This window comes from Neltuma alba, unplaced genomic scaffold (genome assembly GCF_004799145.2).
Source record: "Neltuma alba isolate B1F8T4 unplaced genomic scaffold, ASM479914v2 tig00011123_pilon, whole genome shotgun sequence".
Taxonomy (NCBI): domain Eukaryota; kingdom Viridiplantae; phylum Streptophyta; class Magnoliopsida; order Fabales; family Fabaceae; genus Neltuma; species Neltuma alba.
Window position 1 is genome coordinate 1 of NW_021635860.1, and position 21,386 is coordinate 21,386.

General features: G+C 34.6%; 2 protein-coding genes and 1 pseudogene across 2 annotated transcripts; all 3 read left to right on the plus strand.

Annotated features, from left to right (window-relative positions):
* Nucleotides 1–64: 64 nt before the first annotated feature.
* LOC114761521 (lysine-specific demethylase JMJ25-like) lies at nt 65–3,292 on the plus strand (the record flags this gene model as incomplete). The annotated part of the gene is made up of 10 exons (XM_028950916.1): nt 65–163; nt 732–1,085; nt 1,176–1,329; nt 1,413–1,544; nt 1,639–1,689; nt 1,792–2,006; nt 2,084–2,156; nt 2,225–2,310; nt 2,572–2,691; nt 3,004–3,292. Coding segments are annotated over 10 exons (1,356 nt in total), but the record flags the coding sequence as incomplete, so codon positions are not given.
* Nucleotides 3,293–4,584: 1,292 nt separating this feature from the next.
* LOC114761523 (CLP protease regulatory subunit CLPX1, mitochondrial-like) lies at nt 4,585–10,910 on the plus strand (annotated as a pseudogene).
* A 3,222-nt stretch (nt 10,911–14,132) lies between these two features.
* LOC114761522 (E3 ubiquitin-protein ligase SINAT5-like) lies at nt 14,133–17,697 on the plus strand. Its single transcript, XM_028950917.1, has 3 exons — nt 14,133–14,699; nt 16,263–16,649; nt 17,159–17,697. Exons 1-3 carry the CDS (start codon nt 14,457–14,459, stop codon nt 17,519–17,521), a joined length of 993 nt encoding a protein of 330 aa, XP_028806750.1. The 5' UTR covers nt 14,133–14,456; the 3' UTR covers nt 17,522–17,697.
* The last annotated feature ends 3,689 nt before the right edge of the window (nt 17,698–21,386 follow it).

Genomic DNA, 21,386 nt, shown 5'->3' on the forward strand with positions numbered 1-21,386 from the left:
TGACTATACTCATCCCACATCTGGTATTCTAATCTTACTACAAAGCTACCTGCCGTTTTAAAAGCCAGAATTGGGCCCCAAAACATACATTGCATATGGATCTTTGGAAGAGCTCGGTAGAGGTGATTCTGTAGCAAAACTACATTGTGACGTATCAGATGCGGTAAATCTTAACTTCAGATATGATTTTTTATTCAGCACTTGTTGCTTAAAAGTCAAAATCAGTCCTTTTGCCTCTTTGACAATTTATACCTAGAAGGAAATAAATATATAATTTGAACATATAGGAAGCCACACTATTCGTACGTCATAAATATTGCAACCTGTTTCAGACCATAGTCTAGTTTTTGGGGCAAAGAAAGAACTTTGGTGGAGTTGTCCCCCCCCCTTTGGGTGCAGAAGGGTTTTATACCATGAGGATGTGCGCATATTGTCGTTAGATACATACCTGCTTTACCTGTCTAGTAAAATCTTGATGATTCTGTTTGGTTCCTGTTCTATATGCAGTCGTTTTTATAGCTGTTTGAGAGAGAGAGAGAGAGAGAGAGAGAGAGAGAGAGTGTCCTAGCTTCCCAGAGTCAAGAGTTTGAATGTTTTGAGGAACATTGATACTTTACTGTCCCACATTGCATCTCACTTTGTGTTTCTCCATCTCTTATTGTCTTTATGCTTCAGTATGACCAGTGTACTCTAGGATTGCTCCTTTTAGCTGATTGCTGTTAATTGATCAGGTCAATATATTGACACATACAGCTGAAGTAAAAAGACCACCACAGCAAAGAAAAGCCATAATCAAATTACAGAAAAAGCATGAAGCTGAAGATATGTGTGCACTCTATGACAGGAAGAATGAAGGATTGACTTCTTGTAGGAAAAAGCCAAAACGGCGCTGCCTGGATACGAACAAGGGTTCTAAAAGCCCTAGAAAAGAAGACACTATCGTGGGAGACTATACTGTACTTAAAAGCCAGGTATCAGAGGAAGAGAATATGAATGAACAGCGGAATGGTTCTGGAGATTTGGGACCCTCAAGAGCATATACTGCAGCTTGCGCTCTAAAACGTGCAGCTTCTCCCAAACTTGAAGTAAGTTATTGCTTGGGGCGGTAATCGACAATTTGTATGCAAGGTTCAACATCTTATTTTAATAGTCATAATTCTTTTTCTTCATTTCAGAAAGAAGACTCTGAACGGACGCATGGTGAAGTTAAGAATGCTGTCCAAAAAAGCTCGTTATCACATGATGGACATCATGAAGGAATTTCATCCCCTGACCATATTCTGTCTGGAACATCCACAAAAGACAGTCATGAAAAAGAAAAAACTTATGGTATGCGTGAAACTAACGGGCTTTGTGAATGTAACCTGGTATATGTACCTTCCACATTGATTTGAAATTATGCACTCTCCCAGCCTGGGTAAATCAGGTCAATTCAACAAATTTTACAGAACAATCTGAATCAAAAGGCACGTGCATGTGTGCTGAGGAGTCTCCTAATGGAATCATTCCCAACGTTGAGCATGATTGTGACAGTTCCTGTGCTGGTAAGATTTTTTTCTTCACTAGGGGGTGAAATGTTTCCATTCAATATCATTCTGTGAAATGTGAGCGACACTGACACTAATAGCTCTTTGAAAGAGGGGACTAACACGGGTCGTGACTCCATGCTGCACAAGTCTTGTGAACAAGGTGCGATAAAGGATTTTGCAAGACATTTGAATCTTCTAGACTGTAATCAGCCTGATGTTAGAACAGAAGAAGAAAAACCATACAGTCGGTTAAATTTTGCAGGGGCATGTTCTGAAATCAAGAATCACAAAATTGAGTCACTTAGAAATGATACGAGAACAGCAAAAGCTTTCCTTGAAAATGATGATGCGTTAGAGACCCAATACGGGAGTGCTGTATGGGACATATTTCGCAGGCAAGATGTGCCGGTGCTGATGGAGTACCTGAAAAAACACTACAGAGAATTCCGCCACATAAATAATCTTCCTGTGAATTCTGTGCGTGTCTAGTAAATTTTCTTAGTTTGCTTAATTGATGCTCTTTTCTTAATTCACCTGCTCTTATTGCTTTTCAGATAATACATCCAATTCATGACCAGACTCTTTATCTAAACGAAAGACATAAAAAGCAGCTAAAGGAAGAATTTGGTATGATGTTGTGTCTTAACTAGTTATGTCATTTGGCTGAATTTATGCAACTAGGAATTTCGCTTCAGGCATTGAACCATGGACATTTGAGCAACACCTTGGCGAGGCTGTTTTCATACCTGCAGGGTGCCCGCATCAAGTGAGGAATAGACAGGTAAAAATATAAACCCACACATCTCAAACTGTCATATGCCTCTTTAGGGTGCAAGGCTAGGAACGGTAGAAAGGGGGTGGGGGTGGGGGTGGGAAGAGAAGGTGGGAGAGGGGGAAAAAAAAACCAACATTACTGATCACAATTGTACATAACCATCCTATATGTAGCCATCCTTGATCAGTCATTTGCAAGTTTTTAACTTCGGGAAGTTTCCTTATTCAAGTTTGAAACATTTGTGTCTGTGTGAGTGTTTTCTCCCAGTCTTGCATAAAAGTGGCTCTAGACTTTGTTTCACCTGAAAATGTTCAAGAGTGTGTTCGATTGACGGAGGAATTTCGGCTGCTTCCGAAGAAACATAGATCGAAGGAAGATATACTGGAGGTAAAGTTAATCTATATCACATTATGACCTCAACCCAAGCGCTATTCAGTCCTGATGTTATTATGAAGTGTTTTCATTGATCTTAGACTTGTGAATGCTTTATTCCTTATGCAATAATGTCACAGATTTCATTCTTTCTATTTAGTTTCAGAACTGCCAGAGTATTTATCGAAATGATTAGTAATTTATTCAATACACGAGTTTTAAATGTTTGTCTTCTATTAGGCTTTATACTATGTGCTATTATACTAAGAGAATTCCAACATACTGCGTTTAAGATGTTCTTTACACCATACAATTATTTGTTTATAGATAAAGAAGATGGCACTGTATGCTGCCAACGCTGCTATAACTGAAGCCATGAGATTAATGCGGAGGATATGAGTGAGTTCGTTCTTGATCTGATGTTATCTTAAGCCGTCTTGCGTTATTCTCAAAATTAGGGTTCCACTGCACACAAAATAAATGAAAGGCTCCGTGATTTATTGATTTAAATGGGTTGAACTTGCGGCTTGTGCATGTGTGAGCCATTTTTTTGAAGAGTTTGCTGTGTTCAGTCTTTTGCTTTTATTGGGTGCTTTTGATAGAATGTACTCTTTTTGCACAGGTCTAATTGTCATCATCATACAAAACGTGGGAAACACTACAGGAAACCTGTATTGTGCAGTGGTGGTTTTCCCCCTTTTGGTTTTGGATATGCAAGTTGTATGATACAAAGTAGGCCCCCTTTTTTTGTATTTTACCAATTCTCAACTTCAATTTATTGGCCTGGGATCCTGGAGTGTAAATGTGACATGCATGGAATTGCGTTTGTGCTTCTGAAATAGGTTGCACTAGCAAGCTGAGTTGATTTCAAGTTTGATCCCTCCTCCGTGAAAAGAGGGTTATTGGTGGTAGTGTAAGAAAAAGAACAAGAATAAAAATGAAAAGCCAAATATAAATTTGAGAAAGTATATTCTTATATTCGAAGTTAAATTATAATTATAATATCCTTGTGATTTCATGTAATAACATGTTACATTAGTGACTTATTAGCATGTTAATTAGTTTAATGTAATGGAAAGTTAAATATATTTAAACTGGGCAAATTCTGGAAATTCATTGAATTTCTGAAAATTCCGGGTGTGTCATAGTTTTATTTATCTATTATTTTCTTTATTTGAATTATATATATAATTTACAGAAATTGAAATTTATACAATGCACATAATAAATAAAAAATGAACGAATACACGTATACCCTAGGAAAACAAAACATAAACTAGATTAGCACTTATGCTTATTTTTAGCATGTTTTAAGAAAAATATTAAATTATATTAACTCTCCTTTAGAATATAATAATTTGTCAACTTTACCTTTACTTAGTATATATACTTTTAAAAAAAATAACTATATATATTACAACAAATAAAGAACAAAATAGGATTAATAAAAAATTTCTCTCTATCTTAGTAAGGGAGTATATTTCAACAGTAAGACGATAGATTTTTCGACAAGAAAAACAGCAAGACGATAGTTTAGCACCCTCTCGTACTTATTTGTAAAAAAAAAAAGAGTTTTAAAACCGGAGAAAAAGAGGGAAGAAAGACAACTTCACTGCAACATCCTTAACCAGTTTTCTGGACAACCTTAAACGAGTATTATTTTCACTTCAGGGCGGCGGCAGCACTGTTTTGTGCGGGTTTCTTCCCTGACACCCTGCCACCCAAAAAAGAGAGAGAATATAAATAGGTAACAAAATAAAGTAAACATATTTTATAATATAAATTTATATTATAAAATGAGTTTTGTATCTAGAACTGAAAAAAGAATGCCTCGTTTTACATGATTTTGTACTGCTGATAAAAAAAAAATAGCATCACCTCCGAACCATAACACAGAAAGGGGGAATTCTACTCTTCCCGATGTTTTTTTTCTGCCTCCAATTCGTACTCCGTCTAACAACGTTAGATATTCTCGAGGCCTCTCTGTTTTCTGAATTCACATATTCTTGATCTTCCAACTTGTCCATGCTTCCACCATCTTCATCTTCTTTCCTATCTTCAGCTGTAACATATCTCTTTTTCAAGTTTCACCCATACGATTAGCTGAATTTAAGCAAAACCCACCCAGTTCGCGCTCTATCCTATTACAATATATTCCCAAAATTTACTTTTTCAGTGTAGTATCATTCAACTTTGCGTGAAACTCTTCGACCGGGTCACATGGCTGCCGTGCTTCGATCGAAGCCTTACAAGGAGACGGCCTCTCTCACTCTCGTTCAGTTCAGATATTTTGTGTACAATTATATGCATGCTGGTCGCATGCCCAGTTCTCATTGTACGCGTCGCACAAAGTGGGATGAGCGCTTCATGAATACTCCCTATCACTTCACTTCCTTCAAGCCCGTCTCGTTGCGCGGCGACTTCATCGAAAAGGGCACCCAGTTTATGGAGGGTAGGGGAAAAGCTCAGAATTGTAATAAAAACTTAGGTGACAAAATGGGCAGTGAGTCCAACTTTGTTACTTGTTCATACGGGGACCCGCCCGAGGTGTGGTCGGGTGGCGGAATTGTTGTTCGGCCGGAAATACGACTTTTAATGTTGTCCGCGGCGGCGGCGGCGGCGGTCCTAGTCCTGGTTCAGGAGGTGATTCTGGGTCGAATTCAAAGGATGAGGACTGGGGTGGATCCAATTTGGGGCATAATCTTCCAACGCCAAAGGAGATTTGTAAGGGACTCGACAAATTTGTAATTGGACAGGAGAAAGCCAAGAAGGTGACTCTTTTCTCATTATGTTTGTCGTAGTACTCAGTTGTATTACTTAATTGGTTATTAGCTGTAAAGTCCTTGCCTATATGCTTAAAGGAGAATGCTAGTTGTAATGCGTTATTGTTCTTCTCTGTTTATTGGTGTTCAAGGCGAAGTTGGTGAGCTTACACATGATTACCTGGTTATCTACTAAGGATGACCTGTGTATGCTACATGTTTTGTCTGCTTGATTAAATATAATGCGGTAACTATACCCAAGAAAATATATGATTCAATAATTTTGCTTGGGACTGCTTCGCTTCTTCGCCTACAATGCTTTTACAAAAGGGAAGACGTACACTTTTTTTTTTTTTTGGGGTATCAGGTTACCGTAACTATGTATCTCAAATGCAGGTGCTTTCTGTGGCAGTTTACAACCACTATAAGAGAATATTTCATGAATCTTCGCACAAGTGGTTAGTATACTACTTGAGCACACTGCAATTTCTTTCCTTGTCTCTTCTCTGCTTGTGAGCTTGGTACAAGTGTAAGCCAATTATGTCTGTTACTATCACCCTTTTGTTGATCACAGATAGTTATTGCATCCCAAGACTCGCTAAAATAGTGATGTTACTTTTGACTTGTTCTTACTATTTGGAACGTTAGGCCTGCAGGAGATTCACATAATGACAAAGCCGATACTGTTGATGAAGATAGAGTTGAAATTGAGAAGAGCAATATTCTTTTGATGGGGCCAACAGGATCAGGTGAATTAGTTTTTACTTTTCTCTTAAATAGAATTGCCTTTAAGGTTCGTAACTCTGCTTTATAGTCCTTTTCCTTGTCATAGCATGTTGATTCGATCTTGATTCTATCCTTGAATCATACTCACTGAGTAATTTTACCGTATTGTTACTTTTGGTTACTAGTCTAACTAATTTTTCTTTGATGCCATTTCAAGGACAGGAAAGACATTACTGCCAAAACCCTAGCACGGTTTGTAAATGTTCCCTTCGTTATTGCAGATGCAACTACACTCACTCAGGCAAGTTAAGTAAAGTAAATACAATGAAGTAATTCACTTTGGTCTCTAAACATTATAAACAGTGTACTATATGTGTTCACAAAAATTGTGGACAATTAATATGCATTATGAACACAGACAAATTAGGAGCTGTATATTTGGCTAATGCTTGTTTTCTTGCGTGTACATATATGTACATTTAGTTTTCTCCTGTGATTTGAATATTCGTATTTATTCCAAGATTCTTTTGTATTATCCATCAGTGTTAATATTGTTTTGTCTAATTGACAATGAAATAAAGGACCATACATAGGTCAAGTTCCTTATATCCATTATGTCAAGTTCTCTAATCACACAATCATGTGTTCTATTTTTGAAATATTTGCATTTAATATCATTTAATTATAAACCCACATGGGAAAAAACAAAAACACATGGCCATATGTGGTTGGAGAACTTGACATAATGGATATAAGTAACTTGACCTAAGCATTTTCCTTAAGTAAAATTTGTTGTGATAATATTTTTATAATGTTGATAGCATATTTTTGCAGGCAGGATATGTTGGGGAAGATGTGGAGTCAATATTATACAAGCTTCTTATGGTAAATACTCTGATATTTATGTTAATTATACATTATATTCATTGTGCTTTCTTTCAATGGCTGGGACTAGGTCAATAATTCTTTTCCGACCTTCTTGGATGATATTTGATATGTGAATTGAACATGTAATATATAATTTAAAATTAGTTTTTAGAAGCATATTTCATCCACTCTTAGTATGTTAGGTTGGTGTCTGTGTTGGTCAAATAATACTGCGTCAGAAGTTTATTTTATTTTATTTTATTTTATTTTATTTTATCTGTTTATTTTGGTAGAAGGGTTTTCTATATTATCTATATCCGGAATATAAACATGGTACAGTTGAATGTTGCTTCAGACATCAGAAGGTAAGAGAGGTCTTTCTTTGCAGTCTACTAATCAAAACCTCTTTGCCAAAGTAGTGGGAAAGAGGGTTAGTCTTCTATGATGTCTGTATCCATGCTGGATTATTATGGTGGGAGGCTGAAAAGGAAGTTTGAGTTGTTAAATTAGTTGATTTGTGAACATCAAAAGGATGCAAAGTCTAATTCTCTACACAAGAATTTCTAATTGCCAGTCCACTTGCATTGTTCAAATAAAGCAGTATAAGCCTATTACGCCTATTTATTAGTCCATGTAATCTGCTTTTGTCCTTTGTCATTTATATCTTCTTAGCATTGTTGTTTTCTTAAATTCTCTTGATGATTATTATTTATTAGGGTGAGATGAAGTTTGGCTTTCAATAAGTTGGCCTGATTAGACTTTATCATCCTGTGGTTTATTGGCAATGGAATGGTCTGAGGTTTAAGTTAAATATCCGTCGTTCGATGATATAGTTCACACTTTTTATGTTGTGTCATAATTCACACCTTTTATTTCTACCTCTAGTTAGAAAAGCTGGCAACTAGCCTATTTATCTCATTTGAACTCTGCTATGTAACTGTATGTGCATTTTATGAATAGATTTAATGGTGCATCGCGTAATTTCAGGTTGCAGATTACAATGTGGCGGCTGCACAACAAGGCATTGTTTACATTGATGAAGTTGACAAAATTACCAAAAAGGTTCCCCTAGAATGTCCTTTTTTCCCCATTATTGTTTGTGTTTGTTCATTAAAATTTAACATTTCCCCCCTCACTGTATCCCGCATCTTCTGCTGTTTACCTTTCAGGCTGAAAGCCTTAACATCAGTAGAGATGTCTCAGGGGAAGGTGTTCAGCAAGCATTATTAAAGATGCTTGAGGGAACAGTAAGTTCATTTCAGTGATACAACATTCAAATCAAGTGAACTTGTTTTACAATTATCCACAACAACTGCTTTTGTGATTCATTCTCTATTTATTTATGGCACTTTTTTTCCATCAAGGTTGTCAATGTTCCTGAGAAAGGAGCTCGAAAACATCCTAGAGGTGACAATATATTGGTACGTGGACATAAGGTTTTGTTGTTACTCTGAAGTCATGGCATGTTGCATATCGTCCACAGAGTTCTTTTATTTCAAATCCATTCATGACTGTTCTTCCATATGTGTTTCTTTGCAGATTGATACAAAGGATATACTTTTTATTGTTGGAGGGGCCTTTGTTGACTTAGAGAAAACAGTCTCTGAAAGGTTCCACAATTTTTACTTTTGTACTTGCATTGATTTTAATATGGATTATTCACCTCTCTGTAACTTGGAACTCATTTCATTCGCTTATAGGCGCCAGGATTCTTCTATTGGATTTGGGGCACCTGTACGTGCAAACATGAGGACAGGAGGTGTCACAGATGCTGCTGTTGCATCATCATTATTGGAAACTGTGAGCACATGCCGTTGGTCCTGTTGCTTTTTTGACCGAGTACTGGACTACTTTTATTTACTGACCAACTAGCTTTAACAAGTTGGAAATTTACATTACGTTTGGCAGGTTGAAAGTAGTGATCTTATCGCATATGGTTTAATACCTGAATTTGTTGGGCGGTTTCCTATCCTAGTCAGTTTGTCAGCTTTAACTGAAAGTCAACTCATTCAGGTAGGCTATACTCCAGTGGCTGTTTAACTTGTGGGAAATGTTTTTGCAAGTTTTTTCCTTTTCATTTGGCAATATTTACAATTCAGCTCATAGCGGACTTGGGATATTATGGTATAATCTTTGTTCTTTTTTTTTTGTCCAATTTTTATTGCAATTCTCAATGTGCTATATAGGTTCTTACCGAGCCAAAGAATGCTCTAGGGAAGCAATACAAGAAAATGTTCGAAATGAATGGAGTAAGTTTTCTCGTGACTCCTGTTATATCCATGGATGTTGCACAACAGTATGTAGTCTCTCTAGATTTTTGGTTCATGAACAAACCTGTGTATTGATGGAGATGGGGAATTGATTGCCATTTAGGTTAAAATATTTTGAATAACGATTGTTCTGACAAACAACCAATTAAACTGTACTTCGTTTCTCAGGTGAAGCTGCATTTCACAGAAAATGCCCTAAGATTGATTGCCAGAAAAGCAATATCTAAGAATACTGGTGCCCGGGGCTTACGGTCCATATTAGAGAATGTATTGGTGGATGCCATGTATGAGGTATGCCATTCCTTATTTAGATGAGTAATGTAATGGGGGTTTTGACAGGAAGGGAAGTCCTGCTAGTGAATTTAGCGCGGATTGATAGCATTAAAGACATGATGAATCTCAATGGCTCTAGGCAACTTGTGTAAAACATGGTTTAAATAGTAGCACCTTGACATATGCTCCTATATACATTCCATTGTTTTATATTATTCATATAATTTGTAATTATAATGTAATCTAGAGGACAGGGGAGTGCTTGGGACCTAAAAGAAATGCCCCCTAGGTATGGCTTCCCTATTTTTATGTTAAAGATTTCTGGAGTGTACCATGAGACCAAAATCATTTGCAAGCCATATATGTATGTTAAGTAAAAATAATAAGAATATGTTAATTGTTTTTATGTGGTATAAGACAGTGGCCTTTATAATATAGGATCTTCATTGAGTTACCCTTAATAGCATTACATAGTAGTTAAGGTTCAGTTTCTTTCTGTAGCCAACTCGTGAAGGACAGCACATGTTACAGTTTTGCGATTTTGCACTTATTACTCAAACTAGGCAGGTCTCATCTGCAGTAGTCATGCTATATTGACCTCTCTCTATTTTGGGTCACATCAGAAGGATTTGAATCCTAGACCTCTACACACACCTAAACTCCACCCTGAGCACCTATTACTTAAGCTAGCCCTGGATCATTTCTCTCTTTATATACGCTACCTCCGGTCCTAAATAAGAAAACTAGATCTTATATTTAGGACCGAAAGTAATATTGTGTATTGTTGTTATTGCCAGAGTTTGGGATGATGATCATTACCTCTCACTGGGGAATTTGACGATTGCATATTAATACAATTACATAGGCCATTTCATTTGGCTGTAATTTTCCATGCAGATTCCTGATGTCAGAACGGGTGATGACATTATAGACGCTGTTGTTGTTGATGAAGAAGCCGTTGAACATCAGGGGCGTGGCCGTGGAGCTAAAATCCTTTATGGCAAGGGTGCACTGGGTCGTTATCTTGAAGAACACAGAAGTAATACTGAGGTATGCGTCTTTTGGCACCATCTAATTTCATCCTTTCTTATCACTTCCCCCAACGTTTTGAAATCTTAATCATTTCTTGTTTCTGTGTGTAGTCTACGGAAGTTTCAGACAGGGACCATGAAGCAGACACAGAACTTCATTCTGTTGTTGCCAACATGTAACTTCGTGCTGATATATACACACATATATATAGATTGTAGTTTCCTTTGTACATAACAAGCTGGCTCATTTATTGGATAATTTATACAAACATGCTCAATCCAAATGTCCAAGCCGATTTTGGTAAGCCAAAAAATGTATATTGTAGGAGCATTGCTTGGAGGATCCTTATTGTGTGTTCTTCTCATCAGTCTTAGTAACCAGCTAGCAGTTACTTAACATCAATCTGGGTTCATAAAAAAGTAAGAATACTGAGATTGATATGAAGATGTAGATATCTATTTAAATTTAAAGATAACGGGTCTGGATGATGACGATGATGATGATAATTATACGTGTTAGTGGCCACCATGAGTTAGTGAGGAGCTTCATATAATGCTTTCATAGATGCTTCCTTTCTTCATTTATTTATATTTTTAGGTGATATGATTATTAATGCGAAGATGCTTTTGAAACCTTCAGACATTCCTAAATGCCGTCCTGGGAATATCATGAAAATAAAATGTGGTGGGTCAACTGGAAATAGTATTCTATCACATCACTAATGTGCCATCAAGTTGTCAGCTTTGATATTTTATTTTCAGTTAACTTAATTCATTAATTTTAAAAAAATAAATTACGGAGGAAAAGTTATACAAGGGGGCGTCTCCCAAGCCTGAGCTCAGCTCCCGGCAGATCCTCAATGCGTCCTGAAAATGATACGCTTGTTCTGATGGCCCAAAAGTAAAATGGCTTGATTTAAATGGTGACATTGGCACCAGCCAAAGATTAGTACTTTTTCGTTTTTAAATAAAAAGAATAAAAAGTTGAGAAATGTACTTTAGTAAGATCCCAATTGACTTGATCTCTTAAATTTATATTTTTTTTAAATAATTTTATTTGTTATACGTAGCAAAAGGGATTTTATCCATCAATGTAGTTCTTGATACAAAAAATTAAAATGATACTTTGAAAAATTAATACATATTTATTATAAATAATTAACTTAATTATTATTTTTTTAATTTTCATAATTAGTTATCTAACTTCTGCCTTTAAAAATAGGAGGAGCGCAACAGGGAACATACTTATGGAGTTGAAAGACATTCTTCTTCCTAACATTATTGCAAAAACTCACAAAATGAAAAATCTCTCACCATGTTCAGCTCAAAAAAAAAAAAAAAGGAAAAATCTCTCGCCGTGAATAATCATGATGGCCACCCCTTAATGATTTTTTTAATTAATATAGGGATATTGATCTATAATGAAATGGGAGTAATAATGGAATACTATAAGAAGCCACGTTTAGGAGCAAAGAAAGTGATTGGTAGGGCCAATATGCCTTTCACAAATTGTACCAAAAGGCATTTGCATCCACCATTCCCAGTGAATCATCAAAAAGTGGGTGAGACAACACAACAATGATGAAATTAAAATATGAACTAAAGAGGAAAAAATACATTTCGTTTTCATTTTTAAATGTCGAATTTTTTATTATTATTCTTTTATTTATTTATTTATTTATTTATTTTTCACAGTTTGGAGCTTCAAATGTCTAGTCCTGTGATTACATCTTTACATCTACGTGACTAGGACTTGACGTCTCGCTATCCATATTAAGGTGCCTTCCATTATTTCTTGTGCTTTATAGAAACATAAGTTTTTGCCACACAAAAAAATTCCTTCTTCTATGATCTCAACGTTTGTTTTACTTTATGCGCCGATAATTTAGCTATAGGAAATCATTTTTCTATGGGCCAAAAGAAAATATTATTTTTTATTCGTTACGTCATCTTTTTTTTTTTGGGGGAATAAAGATAATATATTCGTTTTTGTCAAAGCTTTATTTATTTTTTGGAAAAATTGCAAATAAAAACTCCTTAATATGTAAAACTGCGATTTGAGACCTTCAATTTGGAAAATAGCAAATAAAAATCCGGTTCCAGATGACAAGTGGTTTAATGTCTAAAATGCCCCTGAGCCAAATGAAAAATTGACTATGAAAAATGATAAGTTTACTTTAGTGAATGACAATTTCAATAGACCAAATCACAACTTGACTGAAAGTATGTCAAATGACGAGTTAACTGTGAGAAATGACAAATTCAGTAGACCAAATCACAATTTGGCTTAGGGGCATTTCAGACATTTCACCCACATTTCATATTTACAAAAGTAAGACCGGGTCCTTCTTTACTATTTTTCAAATTTAGAGTTCCAAATCATAATTTTACATATTAAGAGGTTTTTATTTGTAATTTTTCCTTTTTAATAAAATAATTTAAATAGAGAAAATCTCAATTATAATTTAACGCGTCCGGATTTGGATTTGATGGGGTTGTCCAACGCCAACGGAGTGTTGAGGTTGTATTCTTATTATCTTACTTCTAATTTTTACACTTAAATATTATTTATTTGATAAGCTGATAATTATAAATTTGATATTGTTTTACATTTTGAATTATTTCGGATACACATTATTAGAATTTAATAATTGAAAATAACAATCAGTATTATTTAAATTTTATAAAATGGCCCAAATTCTTTTTGTCACCAACTCCATGGTAAGTTTTCACCCCCAATTTTTTGTGTAAAAGCTAATTAGAAATTTGAGTTTGATGTTAAACATAATATCTAAGTTAATTTTATTTTTAGTATTTATCCTTTTTCCTTAAACTACTTTAACTAACTTATAAATTAACATATAATCTAACGTTATAAAAAAAATTTAAAAAATCATGCCATATTAATTGTAATTAATTAATCAATTTGATTTACTTAATTTATTCAATTTAATTAAATAAATATTAATTTAGTACTATTCTGGTCTTTAATATAAGAACTTATTTTATTTTTGTTTTGATTCTAAATATAAGACTTCGATCCACTTTATCTCTCATATTTATTTATTTTTTTCAAGATAATCCTTATAATAATAATTCTAGTCAATACACCTCATTAGTAAGGATATTTTTAAAAAAACAATACATATTTATTATAAATAACTAATTTAACTAGTTTTTTTAATTTATTTAAATTAATCAATTAGTTATTATATTAAAAATAAGAGGTAATTATTTCATGCATGAGTACATTATTTTTTGGTTTCAAAAATAAATTTTGGGGAAAAAAAGACATGGACACGTGAAGAATCTAGTTGTTAATATAGGCAGGCGGGCGCCGGGGGTCATTCGTCATTATTTATAACATCGTACTGTATTGTTTTGCTCTACCAGATTTTAAAGTAAAATTCCACATCAATAAAAAAGGAAAAGTATAAGTGAAATTTATCCACCGTTGGATTGATCCAACTGCTCGTTAATTTCTTGAAATTTAACGGTTACCATTCTTCTCTCTTCGTTTGGGGGGAGAGAGAGGGAGGGTGGGAGAGAGCCAGCCAAGAAAGGAACCTGTTCTTCCGAAAGAAAGTAGTTTGCCCTGTCGGAATCCACGCGTTCAACTTCATCCGCTTCATCGATCCATGAAAATCCCCATCTTCCTTCTCCTATTTTCTTCTTCTCCCTTGTAAATTTCCTGGAAAAGCAAAGGAAAAAGGAGAGAACGAAGAGAATTGAGGGAAGAAGATATTGAGAAGGAAATGCCCAGATAAATTTTGGGGAAATTTTTTATTTTGATTACTGGGTGTTTCTTTCTTTTTTATCTTGCTTCGCTTCGAGGGGATTTTCGGTGAGTGATGGACTTGGACAGCATCGAGTGTGTTTCGTCCTCAGATGGCATGGATGAGGATGAGATCCAACACCATAGTCTGCATCCCCACCCCCATCTTCATTCTGAGTTTTCTTCAACCAAGCCTCGCAATGGAGGCACCAATAACAACAATATTATGGGTCCTACGGCCATTGCTCCCGCAACCAGTGTCCACGAATTGTTGGAGTGCCCTGTCTGTACCAATTCAATGTACCCACCAATTCATCAGGCTAGTTCCTTCAACGATTTCTATTTCAATTGTATTCTCTTTCATCAACTTACTTGTATAATTGTTTATCGGGTGAGGGGCTTGTTTCCTTTTCATTGCTCCTTTATTTTTCCGTACTTGTTTGTTGAATTTGATGGCTTGGAGGTGGGATTGAGTGGATTTGTTGAAGAGGTTTGTTGAAATCCAGACACAGGTAAGTTTAGTGGCATCTCTTGGCCTTGATGCTCCTTAGATTTGGTTTCCTAGTTTGGACTTGGTTCTTGTGGGTAGAGCACTATATGTCTGGGAGAGTTAAGTTGAAGGGATGAGTTAAGCAATGACTCCTGTAGAATTGTAAGAAAACTTCCAACGAAAGGCACCAAGTTGAGATATCTAACATGGTGCAATTAGTTTAACCTTTGTATTTCCATGACTAACAGATATATGGGCAAGGTTAAGCGTTATGTTGCAAATTAGCCTTTTCTTTTTCACATAGTGATTGCATGTTGGTCAGATGTCTTAAAGCTCGAAGTTTCAGTTAGACCAGTGAATTAAATAGAGAATGTTGGGTATTAGGATTCACCCAGGTCGAAGTATTGGTATGAACGGATTATAATAACAGCACTATATAGTTCACTCATGGCCTTGATTCATGTATTTTGATTTTTGAGTCAATCGGCTGACTGTCGATCAACATTAGGGGTTTCATATTGCTGTATTCTCTACTAGACTATGGAGAAAGATTGGAATAATTTTTATTCTCAGATTGGAGATTATATCAAACTTGAAAGGACAGGTCAGTGATCCACAACAGCAGAAAAGTCCGTTTAGAATGTCTTCTCTCCCTCTTACAAACATTAGAAGATGTTCTTGATATGAGAGGAAGGTCTGGAAGTGTGATCAATATTGCTGCGTTAAAAGGGTCAATACTGTTTCATTCTCCATGTTCTCCTTAGCATGCATCTTTGGTGTTAATGGTGAGATGATGGCAGTGAAATATTTAGTCATTTGAGTGTGTTAAGGTTATCGGACTGGCCAGTACTTTTTGTGAACGCTTTGTCATAGGTGGGATGAAACATGGCATTCAAACCTATTTTTGATTTATCTGTATTTACTGGGTAACAGATACTCAGTGGGAAAAATAAAAAAGAGAAGGTAAAGTAAGGATTGCTTTTCTTTTTGGCCTTCAACAAAACAAGTTTTTAGCCAAACTGAGAAGTTATTCTTTGAATATTCAATAAATGGCAAAAAATTACTCATGGCATTCAAGTTTACTTTAATCTTTAAATTTGTATGTCTGTGATTATTTTCTATGTGCAAGTGTAATATTTGCCCAAAAAACTGAAATAATAGTTACTAAAGTGAGTCTGAGTTTTAGGCCGAAACTTTCCTGTCTCTGAAGCTTTATCTTTCTTTACTCCCAGTTATCGTCTCTCTATTTCATCATTTTGGGTGAAAATAAGTTAGTTAATCTTATGAACATTGGTTCATTGATTCACACTACTAAATTTGTGTATTTTATATGTTTATATGTTGGTTTGTTTACAACATTAGAGTAACAACTAACAATGAGATTCTTTGCAGTGCCACAATGGGCACACACTGTGTTCCACATGCAAAACAAGAGTTCACAATCGATGTCCAACTTGTAGACAAGAACTTGGAGATATTAGGTGTCTAGCACTTGAGAAGGTGGCTGAATCACTTGAGTTACCATGCAAGTATTATTCCCTTGGATGCCCAGAAATCTTTCCTTACTACAGCAAACTCAAGCATGAGGCAGTCTGCAATTTCAGACCATATAATTGCCCTTATGCTGGATCTGAATGCTCTGTTGCTGGGGATATCCCATTCCTTGTTGCTCATTTGAGGGACGATCACAAGGTAGATATGCACACAGGTTGTACTTTCAATCATCGGTACGTGAAATCAAATCCCCGTGAAGTAGAGAATGCAACTTGGATGCTCACGGTAAGACTTGCATTTTTTCCTTCAGCTGGGTAGTTGGTTGGTATGCTTTGTCGTATCTTTCCTGTTAAACTAATACTTCCTTTTAATTATAAAATAACTTGCATACAACTTATGTACAGTACTGTCTAATCACTACCATTTGTTCATAAACCTTTACTTAGTCATGAAGTTCTGAAGAGAGATCACTTCGAAGGAAATCAATGCTATGGTGGAAAGCGTTTTAATACATTTGAGAGAGAGAGAGAGAGAGTGTGTGGGGATAAATGACAAAAAGATATTGGAACATCAGGCCAGACGGAGATTGGTCCTCGAGTACAAAGACAGAAGGGAGCTTGACTGCAAGACCCACCTGTGTTGCAAATGGATTTATACATAGATTATCCATATTCAAGGCTTAGTCACTGCTAGAGTATAAGACAACAGTATTTTAGTAAACTTTCTAGCAGCTATGATGGTCTTGTCTAAGCATATTCCTTCCCCGCGTGATTTTTGTGTTTTATCTTTGTTAGGTCTTTCATTGTTTTGGCCAGTACTTCTGCCTTCACTTCGAAGCTTTTCAGCTTGGCATGGCTCCTGTTTACATGGCATTCCTTCGTTTTATGGGTGATGAGAATGAAGCTCGAAACTACAGTTATAGCCTAGAGGTTGGGGCAAACGGTAGGAAACTTATATGGGAAGGTACTCCCCGAAGTATCCGGGATAGCCACCGGAAAGTTAGGGATAGCCATGATGGCCTTATTATCCAGCGAAACATGGCCTTATTTTTCTCTGGTGGGGATAGGAAGGAACTCAAGCTTAGAGTTACAGGAAGAATTTGGAAGGAACAACAGAATCCTGATGCTGGCGTGTGCATACCAAATCTTTGTAGCTGATTTCATTTGTTTTTGGGAGGTTTATTTTTGCTGTGTGCTGTATTTACACCAAACCAATGTAAGTTATAATAGAAGTCCATTTTCTGCTTCTGGAGTTGGTGTAACAAACAAGATTTTCTTCCTTAAAAATGCTTGCAATTCCCAGAATGATCTAATTTGTCAAGTTGAGACTTAAATATCAGGTCTCATGTGTCTTCTTGGCCTGTCATTACCTGGTTTAACGTTACGTTTAACGGCTTATGGTCGGGTAAACTTTCGCCGTCCAATGAGGTTGCGTCTATCATTTTTAATGTTATATTCAGGCATCAATGTTCCTTCACTTGCAATTTAAGCAATTCCGTTCCATCACAATTTTCAAAAATAAAAAATACAAATTTGTCGGTGAGGGTGGTTTTGAAAGAAGCACCATTTATTCTTGACTGAAAACTCGTCAGAACTCAAGCAGATGATTCGGGATTCATTAATTGTAGTGGCAAGATATTATCAATTATTTCCAGTGTGGCGGGGGGAAAAATCATTTTTTAAAGGGAAATTTTAATTCTTTTTTCCTTGTTTTTGGGACTGACGGGAAATTTTAATTTGTATATCCACTACAATTACAAAAGTCCATTACTTTAGATCGATGATTCTATGAAATTTGTGTCCTTGTTCCCAAACAACCTGGACGGAATTAATTAATTATACTTTTAATAGCCTCTTTTAATGGAATGTTACTCCCACTAATTCTTGATACAATAGTCACTAACTTAATTTGGATAGAATGAGAAATTCATATGAATTAATTAGTTATAATAAATGTGACATTATTTTTTTAAAATACCCATATGTAACATTAGATTATATATTAATTTATAAATTAAGTAAATTAATACAAAAAAGTTAATAAATATAAGAGACAAATCTAGCTACTACTTCTAGTACTGGAAATCGAAGGGAGTAACAAACATTTTTTTTATCCCTTGTAGACAATTTTTTTTGTTACACAGATATTTTTCTATTAAAAATAATCCTATTTATAATATTGTTAGACACTAAATATGAGCATTTCTTTTCACGAGAATTCGAATCTTAGTTCTTTATTTTTAATCAATTTCCTTCTTACCACTAATACCAGCATTCCCAGGCCCTTATTAGAGGCCCATTTCTGTTCTTATGGGCCTCCGACAGGTGAGATTCTCTTTCTGATACGCTATCAATTTTCTCTTTTTTCTTAATTTCTTTTAATGACAAACTTTTGTTATAAATCCTGCGCTGATAAAGACATCAAATTTTTAAATGCTATACAATTATTCAATGGGCTAAAATTCGGTACAGCGACGTCATAGGATACAACTTGATTTGTTTTATAATTCAAATGAGAAAAAATGGGCAATCTTTGGAAAGTGATGGAATGGAAAATGGAGATTTTAAATCCACATGTGGACAATCTGACTGCTAATCACTATAACTTATCAAAATTATCAAAAGAAAACCCCTCACGCTGGAAGCTAGTCATTTGATGTAACTTTTCTCATTATTTTAAGAATAATTTATTTGAAGTCAATTAAATATTTAAATATTTAATTCCTGTATGCATTTTCATATATTTGTTTCCTCAACTAATCCCAAACTCTTGCTCTTACCTCTTATGCCTGATTTAGATGCATTCGATTTTGACTTGACAATGAGTTCAAAACTCTTTTGTATATCCGTTATTTGTTTGATTTAAGCGTTTTTGTTTTTACTGTGTTATTTTAAACTAGAGTAACCCCCATGTAACGATGCATGGGGAGTAGGACATTTTTAATCAGATGACGATAGGAGAATTTAAAAAAGGGGAACGCAGAAAAAATAAATCCAGCTTTAATTAAATATACCGAATGTTATTAAATTATTATATGATAAAAAAATTTATTAAGTGGTGGTATCATGTGAGTTAGATATATGGAGAATTACTATGAGCTCCCAAAAAATAAAAATAATTACTAAAAAACCTCGATAAGAAGTAGGCAGTTAGAATATATTGTCATTGGAACTAACCATTACAAGTTGTTCAGTTGTTATAAGACTTTTTAATAAATACTCCTCCGGTCCTTAATGTAAGACCTATTTAACTAATTTGATTAGATTAAGAAAGTTAGGTAAGTTGGTTAATTATAAGAAAAGTGACACATTTTTCTTAAAACACCTTAATCATCTTTCTTAATACCCCATCTCCCTCTTCTATTTAATTATGGTTGAGAGAGTATCCATAGGGGTAATTTGGAGAAAATTGATAAATATGAGAAATGGGTATTATATTTAAGACCAAAACCAACTCAACAATTGGATCCTATATTAAGGATCGGAGGAGTATATTCCTTTTTTTCCAACCTTATAGTAATTCTTTCTTAAATACATGCCAATTTTATAAGCATATATATTAAAATATCTTAAAACATGTTTGGTACTTGACAGAATTTTTAAAAGAGGTAAAAAAAAAAATACAAGTGGACTTTAAAAATATCTTTAATAAGTGGGTGAAATTATTGTATAGATTTTATTATACCAATGGTCGGACTACCATAGATCAGACCAATAGAATATTCATCCGTGATTATATGACATCACAACGTTGTCATGCGTACAACAATATGGATGAGCGTTTTAAGACGGAGCAAATATATCATGTCCATTGCTTATTGCCAATGGCCATTTGGGGCTCATATTGATGTCAAGTGTTAGCGATCAGCGTTGCTGAATTAAACAAAACCCACATTTCTGCTTCGTTTCAGAATGTTCATATGTATTGTTATGCTCATGAAATTTTTATGGCACCCCGGCGAAAAAGAGGGACCTATTTGTACCCGCACATTGTGTATATAATACACTATATACAGTATATGTTGGTATATTTAAGTAAGAGTGATAAAACATATGTTTGTTAGCTTATTAAAATATTTTTTGGTATTACTTAATATTTACTTTTTATTAATAAGAGGAGAACGATGCCACATACTTTAATTTCATAAAGAGGTTAATATAAACTTTGACTCTTTAAGTTTGTCTTCATTTTAGTTTTGGTCCCTTAAGTTTTAATCCACGAGTTTTGATCTTTAAGTTTCTTTTCATTTAAAATATTAGTCCATATAATCTAATAAAAGCTTAGACCATTTTGTTCCTAGAGGAACCAAATCTTATGGTTTGAGATTTAAGGGACTAAAACCAAAATAAGAACAAACTTGAGGAACTAAAAATTATATCAACCTTTCATAAAATTATTTTAAAAGGTCAATTATAATAAATTTTTAAAAAATTTTAAATTAGCAACATGTATGGTAAAAGGGGAAAAGGACCAGAAAAACGGGAAAAGCAAGACAACTTACTAATTCCCTGCTTGTGAGCTTTCTTTATTTATTTCTTTGCACATCAAATATTTTGCCCAATAAATCACAAAGTGTAATAACTATGCACCTTCAATTTTATTTCTAAGATATTCTTAATATATTTTATATAGATAAACAAATTTAAAATGTTAAATTTTTATTAAAATATAACAATTTTTTAACTTTATCCTATTTAATATACACACTTTAAGAAAAAACTATCTGCACTATAATAAATAAATAATAAAATAATATATTCATACTGAAAAAATAAAATGACTTATAAATAGAATTAGAAAAACCTTCTTTTTTTTGCCTCATAAATAGAACATAGGGTTATTTCTTAATTGTGATTTTTATCTTTTATATGGATGATGTATGGGAGTCACTGGTCAGTATATATCTAATTATCTATATATGGTATATTATAATAATAGTCTGTTTTGGACAAAACACAAAGGCCAAACAGAGGGAGCGAGGACGAGTGCAAGTTGCGTGAGTTGTGACGCAAAACACGCTGA

Excerpts from the sequence above, each read along its gene's own strand:
- LOC114761522 (XM_028950917.1), top strand. The coding sequence starts at position 14,457 with ATGGACTTGGACAGCATCGAGTGTGTTTCGTCCTCAGATGGCATGGAT. Across the intron at positions 14,700-16,262 it reads TGTACCCACCAATTCATCAG|TGCCACAATGGGCACACACT; the intron begins GCTAGTTCCTTC and ends GATTCTTTGCAG. Across the intron at positions 16,650-17,158 it reads ATGCAACTTGGATGCTCACG|GTCTTTCATTGTTTTGGCCA; the intron begins GTAAGACTTGCA and ends TATCTTTGTTAG.